General features: G+C 34.2%; 1 protein-coding gene across 16 annotated transcripts in view; it reads right to left on the bottom strand.

The window, feature by feature from the left end:
* Positions 1-16401, bottom strand: part of ERC2 (ELKS/RAB6-interacting/CAST family member 2) — a 937892-nt gene that overhangs the window by 469534 nt on the left and 451957 nt on the right. For 10 of the 16 annotated variants that reach the window (XR_006715875.1, XR_006715877.1, XR_006715878.1 and 7 more), the window contains 3 exons: positions 14671-14811; positions 11397-11537; positions 7333-7368 (listed from right to left, as the gene is read on the bottom strand). Coding sequence is in view for 12 of the 16 variants with exons in the window: in XM_045493239.1 (XP_045349195.1) it covers positions 7333-7368; positions 11397-11537; positions 14671-14811 (318 nt within the window). In the remaining 4 variants the exon portion in view is untranslated. The remainder of the gene's footprint in view (positions 1-7332; positions 7369-11396; positions 11538-14670; positions 14812-16401) is intronic. The other 6 variants (XM_045493241.1, XM_045493237.1, XM_045493240.1 and 3 more) reach the window with 1 other exon arrangement.

The raw sequence follows: 16401 nt of genomic DNA on the forward strand, positions 1-16401 counted from the left end.
CTGTTAGATAATACTTGTGGGTGCCAGTAATTCTTCTTTTTAAAAGGAATGGGCAACTGCAAGAATACTTTTGAGTTAAATACATCTCCATATCAATGATACGTGCCAGGATTTTTGGAAGGGTAATTAAATAAAGGTGTAAATAGATACCCTATAAAAAATTTTTGTAAGTCAATAGAAAGCATTAAAAAAGAGTTGTATAGAGATGGGCAAGTAACAATTGCTTCTGGGTCATCATTAGTGTCCATGAAAAGATTCAAGGGATGAGTTTCACATGACTGACAGCTGGTAAGCCCCCTATCCAACCTGAGTAGTGGAGGCAAAAGTCTCCACAGAATTCATAAAAGATATTGTAGGTAGCCACCTCCATTCGGCTTGAATCATAACTTTTCAGAGGATGGGCTAAAATTGTTAACCAGCATTACATGAGTGTGTTATATTGTGATCTATGGACTTGAGGGTTATACTACATATACTAAAGAAATACAGGAGGAGATTGAGCTTATAAAGCTATGCTTCCATCCAAGTTATAAGGCCAGAGCCTCCTCTAAAAATGAAGTGAAGGAAGCACTTTATTTGCATTTAGCAATACTCTTGCCTTTTCAAATTATAACATGGGTTCTTTAACCTAGAATGGCTGGTTACTTTAGACACTGAAGACAAAAATAATAAATATATTTGAGTAATGATTATCTGTACAAATTCCTAGCATGGCATTCTGTCCCATTCAAGGTTTAAAGTAAAAATACACAGTAATTCTTTCTCCTTATGGATGCGTTGATTTCAAATTAGCACCCCCTAAAGGTCAAGAAGTGATTGCCCATTGCATTCTACTAAGGCACATCAACTTTGTCCCCTATCTGTATTAGTGGGGAATCTAGCTCTTGAAAATACAGATTGGTGGGGATTTAATGGTTTTAGAAGTTACTTATTATCATAGATATAGGTAAGAATATCATCACTTTCAAAGATATTCACCAGTCATTAAAACCAAAAAAATATCAATAAGCATTCTTTTTTTAATGTAGAGATTTAATTTTTCTGATTGAAACCAGTTGGTTTAAAGGCAAATCTAGATATCTGGTTCTGCCTCAAAATATTTCTGGTAACTTTGACAGCAACTCTCAAGCATCTCAGAAACACAGAAATTAGGGAAAGAATATTTCAGAAATGTCTGTATTACATATTAGATCAGTAAGTTTTGAGGATCCCCCAATTATGTTTCCTATATTTCCACATGTAAGGAAATGTCCCCACAAGTGGGAAAAATCAAAACAAACTTGGGAGCTTCAATGATGTGGGCAAGCCTTGGAATTTTGATGAAACTGACTTTGAAAGCCTGATTCAAGCACAAAAGAGAAATCTGGTCATGACTTAGGACAAGTAGTACATAACAATACCTAGTGGCTATTTTAATTATAGAATTTAGAACTATTTTAGGAAATAAGGCAAAGTTTCAAGCTAATGTTATATTTAAATTAAAGAGCAAAAAGTGGCTTAAGGCAAACCGGAGAGTGATATCATCAATATGAAAAATCGCAAGTTTATTACTACTTCTCTTATAAAGGTTAGACATTGATTATATTCAGTAAAACTCCAGTTCATCATTCTAAGTGCTTAAAAGGAAAACATTAACTTTGGCCCAGAAACCTGCTGTGAAAATTGGGCAGGGAATATTCAATTATAATATTATATAGCATTCTCTCTTTGAAATAGGGCCTAACAATTTTAAAAAAACTATTTCTTTCAAAATAAACAAATGATTAGTCGTGATCGTAAAGTATAAGCAGAACACTAACTAATGACTCTGATAGTTTTTCTTCCCTGATGCTTATGAGTTTTAGCAATAATTTGCTAAATTTATGCACAGTGAAAATATGATTCCTGATTGCAGCACTTTGGGGGGTTGGTGTCTGTTAACAGCACTTTAAAATTCCTTTCCTATCTGAACAGCAGAACAGGGTATATAAACTACTTTAAACATTACATTTGATTTCAATATTCTAAAAAAAGTTCCATTCTTCACATCTTTATGAACAAAATATTACGTTTTTAAAAAAATTTTTTAAAGTTTATTTTTGAGAGAGAGAGAGAGACAGAGTGTGAGGGGGAGAGGGGCAGAGAAGAAGGGAGACAGAATCTGAAGCAGGCTCTAGACTCTGAGCTGTCAGCACAGAGCCCGACATGGAGCTTGAACTCACGGACCCTGAGATCATGACCTAAGCCGAAGTTGGTTGCTTAATCAACTGAGCCTCCCAGGTGCCCATTTTTTAAAAATATCACTTTTTAAAATAAAGTTTGTATGATTAAAGAACTAGAACATATTATAAAATTTACATTTTATTTAAATCCAATTAATACAAAATATAAAAGCTGAGCCTCAATACTTTATTAAAATCTAACAATGATATGTCTTTGAATCTTATACTACTTATTTCTAAAGGAAATTCTTCTTTTATAATTCTAGCTAAGTACATCTGAAATACTCACAATTTTCATTTTATAACAACTATTCTAAAATCTAACATTTTTCACAGACGGAACACATAGGCTATTTATAAATAAACAAATGTTCAAAATAATTTTTCTTATGTCACACATATACAAATAAAAAGAATCATCTGTATGCTTAACACTTTTTAAGACCATTCAAACAAAAATATAATTATAATGTAATCCCTTCTAACTATGAAATGTCCTAAAATTAGCAAAATAGAGAACTGAAGTTCTCTGGATGTTCTTAAATAAAACATGTGACCTCAAATCTTCAGTGTTATTGCACATATTACTTGAGTTCTTTAGACACTGAAAGCCTAGAGCAAGTATGAGGTGTGTGCGTTTGTGTGGGTGCATGTGTTAGTACATGCTGTGTGCATGCCATGAATTGTCTCTTAAATAGTTGTAGTTTTCCATTGTGTTGGGGGACTAGTCTATGAGTGAATCAAATAATTTTCATAAATAGGCAAAAAAAATTGCAAAAATAAACCATTGTACCTAAAAATGACTGTGAAAGCATTTATAATTCAGTCCACCATGTTCTTGGGATTGCACAGTCCTATAAATCAACAAGACCTAACTGAACATTAACAAGATTTTTTTCTCTCTCTAGACTGGAAAAATGCTTGGTCTTTTTCTTGTAAACCAGTGCATAAAATGTGAGCCCTGCAAAAGATGCGTTTGCAGAAGAGACAGGATTTCAGTGGATAGTGACCAGGCAAGGGGAAAAATTCACAGGTGTGGAGGTACATCAGAGGGGTCTCAAGTGGGCCCTGGCCAGTCACAAAGTTGCCCCCAGGGCCTCCAAATCAGTCATTTGCCTTGCAGCAACAAGGATATTATACTATGCACTAAGCTGAGGACCCAGAAGCTCTAAAGTTTTATTAAAAATTTATGAGACCTCTGGATACCATCTCTGGGCAATAATAACTACTAGAGTTACAGCAAAGAAGGTATTTGAGACTGATGAAAAAAAAAAACATATTATTTGCTGGAGTTAAGAACTAAGGGAAGAAAAAGAATTCAGCTGAAGATAGCCTGCACAGTGTTTATAATGACAAGACAAAACTCCTCCGGGAGTAGAGACTGATAGTTAAGCTGCGGAAAGGTTATTATTATAATAATAAGGATACAAAGATAAAATTTTAGATTCGTCCGAAATGGCATTACAGCATCACTTAGTATTACGTGGGTGACTAAAGTAAAAGTTAAAGAGTTTCAAAAGTAGGTTTACTTCTACTCTAGGAGAAAATGTTCCCAGGAAGACTTTAAAGCTAAATCTTTATTTATTCTGATTTAGTTTAGATTAATGGGCATAGAACTGACTATAAGATGATCTTATTTAACAAAAATAATTAAGTTATAATTCACCAAAATGTATAGGGAGGCCTGATTCAAAATAAACATATAATAATAAAAGAAATTTCTTAGGTATCAATAACTGGTTAGAAAATAAAAGGAATAATACAGCATTCCCCCAAAATTCACCTAACATAAATTTTTAGTAACTTAACAATTATATATATAGTACTGCTTAGGATCTTTAAAAGGAACTATCACAAGCCTATAATAGAAAAATGTCAAACCTTTACTGTAAAAGATCTCTGAAATAAACAAAAGTTGTATCAAGTTCATGAACTGGAAGAAATAATATTGGAAAGATATCATTCTAAAATTATTTTATAGGTTGAGTATAATTCAAATAAAAATTAACAAATTAGTTGACAAGGGTGATCCTGAAATTTACTTGAAATAATAGAAAATTAAAGGTTAATAATACTAAAACAAACCAAAATGAAAAGTAGAAACAAACTAGGGTGGAATTTATTTCACTAGATATTTTGAAAATATTATAAAGCAACAATAATTAAAATTCTGACTCAACAAGCAACAGACATTGATAAAACCAAATGGAATCTCAGAAACTAAGACATTCATCCAAATGAGACATACAATGAACAGTATCAAGATCAGTGGATAAAGAATTAGTTGATAAATGGTACTGGGATAATTAGATAATCATTCAAATCATTTAAAAAATATATACGTGAAAACTTCACCTTTCAAAATGAATCAAAATAAACTAAAGGGGTTAAATTGATGTGAAAGGTAACATTAAAAAAATTTTAAATGTAGGTGTCTATTCTTGAAATCCAATAATGACTTCTAAGCATAAAGGAAATGAGAAAATCATACAGGGAAACACAAGCCAAGAAACCTAAAAATAGTTTTACTTATTTAAAAAATACTTCAATGAAATTTTATCACAAATCTGGCAAAGATTCTATATAAAGCAAAGAATGACTCATAGAAACCAATGAATGAAATGATAAGCTCAAAAACAAGTGCTTATGTGACTTAAAGAAACAATTAAGAGAAGAAAAATACCAACAGCTGATAAAGTTACTAAAAACCTCAACCACTCTAGTAATAAAAGAAAATAAAGTTAAAATAAGAAAAAAGAAATCCATCTACACATTTGTCCAAGTTATGTAAAATAGCAGTTTTCCATGTTGGTTGGGTGTGGCAGAAAGGCTGCCTTCATTGTGTTGGAAGTGTCAATGCCAGAATTTCTCTAAAATACATCTTAGCAAGAACTATCGGGACCTTTCAAAAGTCATTTACCAGGAACTTATTCCATGAAAAACAGAAATGTCTGGAAATTAATATGGAAAGATGTTTTTCAGAGCATTATATAATGGCAAAGAAAAAAAAAAAAAGGAGGAAAGGGATGAGCAACATTTGGGGAATGAGTAAATACAGTAAAATATCACATAATCCCTAAGACAGTGTTTTGGAATAACAGTTACTAGAGAAAATGCTGATGAAATGTTATAAAAACAGGATCTACAACTCAATAAACATTGACACAATTTGGTGAAAAGAAATAAGAGTATTAAATAAGAATAAAAGAGAAGAAAGGAGACAGAAGAAAGTAAAAAAGGAAGTAGGGGGAAGAAGGGAGAAAGGAAAGAAAGAAGACAAAGGGAGAAAGGAAAGGACAAGAATAACAAAAAGATGTCTGGGTAGGGAACCACACAGATGTTCCTAGTGATTATCTTTGTGTTGTAAGACATCCTGTTATTTTTATTTTCTCCAATAATTCTATACTTTTGTAAATTCTCCACTGTGACCATATGTTATTTTTATAACCAGGAAAACATGATTATTTTTTAAAAGACTCTTAAGGATAGAAAATCTATCATGCTGTATCCCTATCAGTTCCAAAAAGAACTGGACCCTGAGAATATCTGCAGACAGGGAGAGTTAAAATAATGAGAGGTTGGCTATACGTCCAGGATGCCAAACCAATGGGTTAGCTTCATTAATTTGAGGAGTAAAGTTTGTTTTTGCTTCCTGGAGACCCACCACTGTGGTTAATATGAAGGCAAAGTCCAATAAATGCCATATTGTCAAAATTTCTGGAAATGATCTAAAGGTTAACAGAGGTATTTCTTTGGTCCTACCTATCCTGACAGGGATGCTGAAATCCTATTGTGGTCCTGATAAATCTTTGCTGCTACAGGAAAAAATGTCCTGCACACGCCCAAAATGTGACATACTTTGGTTTTCTTCCTGTCTTTAGTAAATGTGAAACAATTTCAGTGGGATTACTTTACATCTTTTAAAAATGATCTAATGAAAATACTTATTTTTCCCAGGGTCAATTTTCAAGCTTAAAGATATTCCAAGCTTTGTCCTTCTTCACCTACCCATTGTTTTGAGCCTGCTTACTAACATTCCCATTCAAATGTTAAGGGAAAGGAAATCTGGAGTATTTTTCCTGGTCTACTAAAAATCGTATTTGGGGAAAGAGGTTAATAAAGATACACCAACTGAAATTGAGAAATTGTTTGCGAAAACAAAATTTGTTTTAAAGTTTGGAGAGTGGAGGTTGAATCTAATTAAATACACCCAAGCATCTTGTATATCATGCTGGATGTAACCTGGAATAACAGCTTAACAAAAAGCTGTTGGCTGAATTGTTTCTTTTATCTATGCTATTCTTCCCATGATGTGAATTCATAAACAGGAGGTAACTAGAATGCATTATAGCACAGATCACATCTACCAACTGACAAATTCTGGTCACCTTTAGGTAATATTTCACCCAGTAAGCCAGTTGAGTTGACAAAACAAAAAGGTCTTTCTTCTTTAATAAGTTAAAGAAAACAAATAAACTGCTTCATATAAATGCACACCTGTCATTAGGATAAAAAAAATCAGTGGTGGCATCTGGGCTAGCCATTTTACATATATTTTTACTAGTTACCTGTTTTGTGTACCATTAAGCTATAATCAGAATTGTTATTATCTGTTATTAGGAGGCTATATTTTAGTTTGTCCTCGGCCAAATGACATGTTTTTAACTGTTACAAAACCCACAATAATGTTCAGCATTTACCAATTTCAAAGAGCATAGCCCTATTTTTAAATCTAAACCTATTTTAACTTCTATCATTTGTATATAATTTACATCGAGCTGCTTGCTACTTTATGAAATGCTATCCCATTTCACATAGGTAACTCTGAGTTAGAAGGATCTAAGAAAGAATTCCCTGAGCCCAGATCTGCAGCTGACCTCAGCTTTTCTATAAAGTTTAGAAGGATGTGATAGCAGAGCTGGCAATATTTTCTTGAGTTCTTAATTTTTAAATTTCACATTCAAAAGAAATGGCAGTGGCCTTTGCACAGATCATTTCTTTTGACAAAACGGAAATGGGAAGAGACTCATAACTATTTTTAAAACCTCCCCAGTATGGTACACCGTGACATGTGATCAATGGATCCTCATGCTTTGATATGTTACAGCGGGAACTTTCAGAAATGACTTACTGGGTTGTACATCTGATTGAACAACTGCTCAGCTTGCTACATTGCAAAGTTGGGGAGGCATTGAAGCACAGACAGGGAAAGAAGGAAAGATCCAGAAAAACAGCATTAGCTCAACAAATCCAGTGCATTTGCACAGACAAACTGGTCGTTAAAAAAGAAGAAATTTCAGTTTCTAAACATTCCACGGTGAAAGTGAGAGGCTCTAGGGAAATAAAAATGTTGACTTTGGCTCCTAAAAAAGAATAGCTGGAATAAGAAATTTAAGGTTTGTGTTACTTTCCCTTTCTCAAGTTAAATAACCCATGAAATAAAGAAAGCTGTCCACTTTTGATGATACATGAAGTGCTGGCCTCTAGCAATGAATCAGAAGAAGTACTTTTGGCCAAGCCTGCAATTTATCACCTGAACTTCAAAGATGGTAATAATAAAAGATTAATTAAATCTTATCATTGAATTTATAGCTCTTTTTTTTTATATTAACACAAGCCTGAAGTTTCTATTCAGTCTAACTTTAGGAAAATATAGATCAGCAAACAGCAGGTTAGCAATAGCAAATATCAGTAAGCAAGACATTACAGGATTAACAGTAAATGGGAGAAGAAAAAATTAAGTCACCAGGAAGAATAAAGGGAACCAAAATACAGTATTATCCATTTCCCATTACCAACTTGTACTGTTAGTTCATAATTAACAAAAATATAATTTTTAGTGACTATCCTATTATGTTCCAAGTGCTTCAGAATTTGTAATGCTCTCCAGTCTTTTTTGTGTAGAAGATTTAAATTTTGGTGGATTTAAATGTACTGAATATTATTTTAAATATCACTCCCTGGTTCTATTTCTTAAATACCTGCATCATTAACCTGGGGCTCAACGTCAAGGTGTAGAAGATGAAATATTGTAAGAAATTTCACTTTGCTTTACGCTGAGACATGTATGTGCCTTTAAAGAGCCTGAATTTTTTTATTGTTCAACTTTGATGAAGTAAATGATAATCTTGCCCTAGTTAAAAAAACACCCACTCTCCTCAAAGATGATATTAATTGGAAAATTACCAAATACCACAAAGTATAATGTTTTGAATCATTCTTAATTGATTTCTAGACATACAAGGTAAACTTACTTCTACATATTGAACACCATATATTCTTGAAAGACAAAACTACCCACTTGTCACTAATCAGGTTCTTTTCAACCCCTGGGTGTCTATTTAAGATTAATGAACACACTAATTTGTAAAGCATGCTCATAACTAGTTGTTGTATGTTATGTGGTTAATACCATCTTATCAGCCTCACAAATATCAGTAAAACTTTCCTCACACATGAATATCTGATGTGTGAATATCTGTTTTTAAGAGGTGAGATGCAATGTGTAAGGACTAATTCCTTTTCTGCCTATAACCATTTTTCATCATGAAGGATTTGGAGACTTAAATTAACAGTACAGTAAAGGATTAAAAGTAACTATGCATGTGAATGTTCTCCATAAACTTTTATGTAAAAACTCACCTTACCAATATCAAGAATTGTTCATAAGACCAAAATAAATTTAAATCACAATTTGGATGCCACTGTAATTGGCAGACAAGGTTTCTGTTCAGCTAAACACATCTATAACGTTGTGTACATTTTATGGCAAAAATACCTGGACGCTCACAAATCTTGAGCAAAATTCCATTGGGAATTCATGGTTTATTTATGACATAATAAAACTATTATGTTTTCAGCTTTCATTTAGTAACCCTTTATATTTTATTCACAAGTCACATACCCTTTTATTTAAAAGGAGGCCCAGACACTCCTTAAGCTTTTATAGCTGCTTATTTTTCCATGAGTAAATGATGTGTTTATATGTATATTCACATACTGTTGGCTTATATTTTCAAATATTTCATGTAGATCTCAATTCTTTTTAAGGTGATGGGCACTTGAGGTTTTTATGGAACTATTTATTAGCAGAAATTAAAGACTACTAGGAAAAGTATTTTAAACTTTTGAATTTAGTTAATGCTAGAGAGCCAAGAATAACAAAATAGCATCTGCAGGTTAGGTATGAAAATATTTAAATTATAATTATTTAATCTCACTGTACTATGCATTTAGGAGATAGTATAAGCAAACATTATTTATACACTTAGAAATAAGTTATCTTTTCATAAATTAAATAGGTCCTTTACAGCAAGACAACCATATTTGTTACTTTAATCCTGGTGATGTGACAGAAGGTTAAAATATTGTCAGGAATAATGCTAAAATGTTTATAGGACTTGCTATATGAACTTCAGCACACCATGTCTACCTGAGAGTTTAAGAAAACCACATGCTGTGAGTGATACTTTGGGCAAATCAGAGCTATCTTGAAGGAAACTAAATTGAAATGCTTAGATAGATGTTCTCTTATTAAACTAGTCAAGTCACATACAAGGAAACTGTATCATTATGTGAACCTCTTCCTTTTTAATTACTAGAGGGTTTTAAATTCACAGGTGATTTACACTAAAAGGGAGCATGTCGAGTATGTATCTGCAGAATTAATATGTGCAGTGGCCTCATCTCCATAAGGGCTACAAAGAGTTCATGAGGTGTCTTTCATGGCCAGGTCTAATTGAGGTCCTCCTTCTTCAAGACTCAGCACAATGCAACAGAGGTAAGCTACTGCAAAGCAACTTAATGAAGTTCTCTCTCAGTATCTTAAAGCCTGCCTTGTGATCACAAAACTGTTCATTAAATTAAAAGTACCTTTCATGGGCTCATTTCTTGATACGTACATGCATGTATAACATATTACAGCACACATTCATTATATGTGTCAAGAATGTATTATCATACACCCAATGCATAAATAGACAACTCAATTGCTACTTAAGCACCCTCAAATGGGCAAATTAAATTTTTATATTTATTGTTCAAGATGGCTGCTTAACTAGATACTACTTGAAAAAAGTGAGATGCTGAGTGGATTGGAAAGCAGATTATGCAATACAGAGATTTTCTTGCTGTTTTGCTATAGAGGGATTTGATCTCCATATTTATCTTTAGAAAGGAGACTTTACTAGTGTGAAATTTCTCAGGACAATTTCCTAAAATTCCATGGTAAACTGAACATTTCAGTTATGTATTGTATCATACAAAATAGTATATTCAATTTCTATATATTCAGAATAATTTCTCCACAGATATATGATGCTTTAGCATCCTTATCATCCACATCATATATTTTCATAACTTTATCAAATAAATCCCCATTCCAGTGTGCTATACATTATATATAATCAAACATTATATGCTTTAATTATTTAGATTCTTATCACCTCTTTTGAATAAGTGTATAAGCTGTCAAAGGGAAACAAAATGCTTAAACTCATAAAGTTATGAGTTTTATGTGGACAATGAGTGCAGACGTACCAAACAACACAGGGAAAAAGTCAAAGGAACAATGCATGACTGGAAATGTACTCCACAAAAATGTCCAGTTCAGAGAAAACATGTTAATGCTGCAATGTAAAGATGCTGTTTTCTTTTCCAAAGTCTCCTACATTCAACAAGCTTTCTAAGACATCAAGGTCATTTTTGGTTAAGTATAAAGAGTCATCCCACAGATAGTCTAGAGATTTTGACTATTTGGGCAGACTTTTAGAAATTTATATTGTCAGGTAAACTTTTACAAAGTTCTAATACAATAATTGGCCTACTTCTGAAAGTAGTAAAAGTTTATCAATATAAATGGAGCCCCTGGATTCTTTGATTTGTTACAAACATTTCCATTTATCTTTTTTAAAGTTGAGATTTCCCCAGTGAGTAACAGCTTGTTTTTATAATATTTTTTTTACTTCCATTACTATTTTCATCTATTTTTCAAGTTTTTTTCAGACAGGAAACCTAAGATTTTTTTTTTAGGTTCACTAACCAATTTGATGCAGACTTCTTAAGCTAAAAGTGCCTAATTCTCTTATCAGCAGACAGCAAAAGATAAGGGGTTTGTTTCTTTGCAAAATATCTCTTCCTTTTCCATTTTATATATTCATTGTAAAATGATCATTTATTTTCTTGGACTTCACTTACCTTTTTTAACTGTGCTTCCAATTTGCTACATTCTTCTTTCTTTTGTTCAATGGCTATTTCCAGAGATTTTAATTTGGAGTCCCTTTTCAGTCCTGCTGAGGCTAATGAAGATGCATGTTCCTTGAGGTCAATTAAACTAGACTGAAAGGAAAGAACACTAGTGAGTAAAACACTACAATTTCTACTAGTCTTCAATTTGAATACATTGATTCTATGCATAGCAATAAAGTGTGCATTAGACAGAAAGGGTAAATATAGTCTTACTAAGGTAACAATAGCTGGCTCTGGCCAGGAAATTAAAATTGGCCAGCTTACAGAACTGAGCAGGATCTAACTGCAATAGAATCAAATGTGACCAAATGGTGTGGTCAGTAAATGCATGTTTCACATCTCAAAGTCATGCTAATGATGTAAGTCCCAAGGTGGTCTTTACATGTCATGGCAAAACAGACACCCTGAACCTTCCATTTACATTTATTGCTGTCAAATCGTGCAGACGCTAAGACAAATATGAAAGAAAATACTGATTTTAATGCCTTTCCCTCCCAAAGGACAAATCAAATATAAAAGAAGCATCCTGTTTTTATCAAATTCCATTTCTTTAACAGAAAAATAACCAATGGTTTTTAAAATATCTTCTGTAGAATCACAGATAAAATTATTTTAATATTTAGAGCAGACTTTATGTCCCAAGCCTTGAAAAATCCAAATTCAACAGATATAATGAAACCCCAACTCAGACATGGCTTTACCTAAGTTGTTCCACTCATCAGTCATGCCCAGAAACCAAGAGCTCTCCTAGACAGTCTCAATTCTAAAAGGTAAAGCAGTAAATACTTGCATATATCATGGTACATAATTCTGCTGAGCTACAAAGGCATATCTATCACCAAACATGAAACACAGTTAGCAAAATCTAACTATGTGACTAAAATATTTAGGTTTTACCAAAAATCAGGCCTTGTGTGTTTCCATTTTGGCCATTTGCAGCACCTAGAAAGACACTAAACACACAGGGGCCATTTAGTAAATGATGTTACCTAAAATTTGTGTCAGAGCTGCTTCCTGGACCTTGGAAAAACCTCGTTAATAAAGACACCACCTCCATCACTCAGCAAACAACCTAACTCCTAACAACCCTCTGAAGGACAGGTTAGCCACTCTCATTTTTCGGTCAAGAAACTGAGGCTCACATGAACTGAGCACCTTCTCTGAGGTTTGTGCTCTATTAAAGGAAGATACAGGTCCCAAACCCAGAATTCTGACTCCAATTTCAATGCTCTTTATCATACCACTCCCACAGAAATAATAAAGGACTTTGCAAGCCAGGCATTTTGCCATGGTGAAGGTGATTATCACCTTAACTAAATTATAAGCTGACAACAATTATATGTTGTTTTTCTTTATACACTTTAAATTTCCAGGTCTGATAGCTTTATGTATCAACTTGGCTAGGCTATAGTCCCCAGTTATTCAATCAAACACTAATCTCGGTGTTGCTTTGGAGGTACTTTATAGATGGGAGTACCACCTACCATCAGTTGACTTTAAGTAAAGGATATTATTTTCCAAATCTGGGTGAGCCTGATCCTACCAGTTGAAAGGCCTTAAGAGCAGGACTGAGATTTCCCTGAGAAGGAAGAAATCCACCTGTGGACTGTTGTGCCAATTCCTGTCTGGAGTGTTTCCAGCCTGCCCTTTCTGATGGCCTGCCCTATGAATTTCAGACTTGCCCCCATAACTATGTAAGCCAATTTCTTGCAATAAATTTCTTAATGTGGTTAAACTTCTTAATGCAGTTCTGTTTTTCTGGTGGAACCTTGACTGACACACCCATCCCAGTGGCAGGCACATTACTATACAGGAACAATAAATGTTTGCTGAAATGCCTGTCTGAAATCATATAATGTAGGCATTGTTTACAAAATTATTTTCATTTAAAGCTATGCTCCACCATGTCATCAAGAGCTCTTTATACAAACACACACACACACACACACACACACACACACACACACACACACACACATTGACTTCAAGGTGCAAACCCATTAATAACACTTATAATCAGTTATTCAAATTGCAAATGAGGTCAAAGCTTCTGTGCCTTCTGACACATACCAACTACACTCATTACAGATCCCCCAAGTTAGATTTAGCACTGAAATAGTAGGAATAGTAGGATTTATACTCTTTATTTTTGTATCAAAGAAATAATCTCCTCTGTAAAATAAAACAAAAACAAAAACAACCTAGTGTGCTTATTTTAGGGAAAATGAATTTTGTTTCTATTACTTATCAATTCTTCCCCTCTTGGATTACTCATTGAGACAGTACTTTCATTTGTATAGAATTATCAAAACCCAAGGGATGAGGTAACAATGTGGGGCTGAAAAATGGACAAGTAGGCAGTGATATAGTACAATAAGGTGAAAGGATCTGTAACAGCCAAAAGGAGATGGACATTTCCTGTGGACAAAAATAAGTATGGAGGGGCCAACTGTGGACAATGGCACATATCTCAGAGTTTTGGAGACTGGAAAAAATACCATGCATTACTGCTCCTCAAACTTTTCCATCAAAGTATCCCTAAGTAAACTAAAGGAGTTACAAGTATCCCTCCAAGCATGGGGAAGACAGCCCAAAGCATCCTCTCCATAACCCCCAAGCAAGAAATTTCTTTAAAGTATATTGTTTTACTTTAAAAATGTGGCTACAATTTTTATTCTGTATCCATGTTTTCTCTAGCATGAAAATATTGTTTTAAGTCATTTACCATAATGTAAAATTGATATTCCAGAAGAGTAGCCACATTTAACCTAGACTTTGTGTCCAGCATGGTACCGTATCTCCTAACCTGGAAGTATTGAGTGATCCTTTTGGGAAGCACAGATGAATGTAGAGTACCCAACACAAAGATTAGTATATAACAGGCCGTCAAAAAAGTGGATATGTTGTTATTATTATTGATATTGTTGTTACCCCAAGCAAAAGATCCTGGGACATTGAAAAAATATAGAATAAGCCACACAAATGTGGTTAAGACAACAAGAAAACTTTCAAGGAGCTACACTGTACACAGAGCAGAGAAGAGAAGCATAGGGCATCCTACTGAAGGGAGTTACAGTAAATATTTTCCTTTGAATTCAGGCAGTTTTGCAAAGGAAACTATGTCCCCAAAGTCTTCACACAGCCCCTCAAACGAACTCTTTAGTCTCTTGAGGCTACCATGAATGGGACTATCAGCATAGTTCATTTGTTTTTCCACACTCACCTCTTTTTCAGTCAGTTCAGCTTGTAAAGCATTGACCTTCTCTTTCAGGTCTTTGTTCTCTTTTCGGAAAGATTCGATTTCTTCCAATCTTTCTCGATCATCTCTCTCCCGCTGTTCTTTCAAACGCTCAATTATTCTCTCCTTTGAGACAAGTGTTAAAAAAGAGGAAGTGAGAAACCATCAGTGTGTGTGTGCTAAGGCATGCTACAAAAGGAAATGGGAGGCAATAAATGTAAGAAATGCTCTATATGAATCAACACATGCAAGATAGTCTAAATTGGGTTTGTTATGCACATATAACAGCATTTGGGAAAGACAATCAATATGGCTTTTGGCTTACTAATAAAATTTAGCATCACAGAGTTGCAAGGGACTTTAATGTTCAAGCTCTGAGGCTGTTTTGGTTCATGGCAGTACTTGGAAAATTCTAAAAGCAGTTCCAGAAGATGGAGGTTTAGGCACCATGACTCTAGACTTACTAAAGCCTTCAATGGACAAGTGGAAGAAGCAAAACTAACTTCTTGGTTCAACCCTCTTTGCTTGGCTTTTCCATTTGATATCAAAAAAACTTCCTTGGTTTCTGAAGACTCTTCTCTGGCTAGAAAGGGGATCTGAGTGGAGCAAGATCTAGGCCCTCTAGGGGTCTGAACTCATGCTGAGATCCAGAGACAAAATAAAGAATGAGCTCACTGTTGTATAAGTGATTTTATAATGTGCCTGGAAATGTTCATTTTCCTCCACATTTTTTCGATGTCTTCTTGGCAATCAGTAGAGACTCCCAAAATATTGCTTGAATTTGACAAAGCTCAAACAGCAGCTTTCCCTTACTGAAAGCTTACTACATGCTAGGCACTGTGAAGTGTCCTTCTCCATCTAGGCATCATCACAACTGTGGGGTCGGAACCCCCTGTGCTACTAGTAACAGTGTAGTAGTGAGAAACCCAGACCAAGGACCAGCTAATTCATCCAAGGTGATCCAGCACATAAACAGAAGGCACACCCTGGCATTCAGGGCTCTCTGAGTCTTAGCCATGTCCATAAGACCACAATGCCACAAACATATGCATAGTGTCATTTAAGAAGATCTGAGCACCTTGCTGCTCTTGACTTATATACTGAAAACACTACTCCAGTAGACATGTTTTCCAAAAATTTGGAAACTTACCAATATCAGAACAAGAACCTTATTCTTTTTAAGTAAAATTCCATTTGGGCAAGATTGAGTTATATTTCTGAAATTTGTTTCAAATTATCCAACACATATCTGAACTTTCTTTTGGATGGCAATTCTTTTTTTTTTTTAATTTAAATTCAAGTTAGATAATATACAGTATAGTCTTGGCTTCAGGGGTAGAACCCAGTGATTCATCTCTTAATATGACACCCAATGTTCATCCCTAAAAGTGCCCTCCTTAATGCCTCCATCACCCATTTAACCCATCCCCCACCCCCCCTCCAGCAACCCTCAGTTTGTTCTCTGTATTTAAGAGTCTCTTATGGTTTGCCTCCCTCTCTGTTTTTATCTTATTTTTCCTTCCCTTCCCTATGTTCATCTGTTGAGTTTCTCAAATTCCACATACAAGTGAAATCATATGATATCTGTCTTTCTCTGACTTATTTCTCTTAGCATGATACACTCTAGTTCCAACCACGTTGTTGCAAATGACAAAATTGCATTCTTTTCATTGCCAACTAGTATTCCATTGTGTGTGTGTGTGTGTGTGTGTGTGT

The sequence above is a fragment of the Leopardus geoffroyi genome, chromosome A2 (assembly GCF_018350155.1).
Source record: "Leopardus geoffroyi isolate Oge1 chromosome A2, O.geoffroyi_Oge1_pat1.0, whole genome shotgun sequence".
Taxonomy (NCBI): Eukaryota; Metazoa; Chordata; class Mammalia; order Carnivora; family Felidae; genus Leopardus; species Leopardus geoffroyi.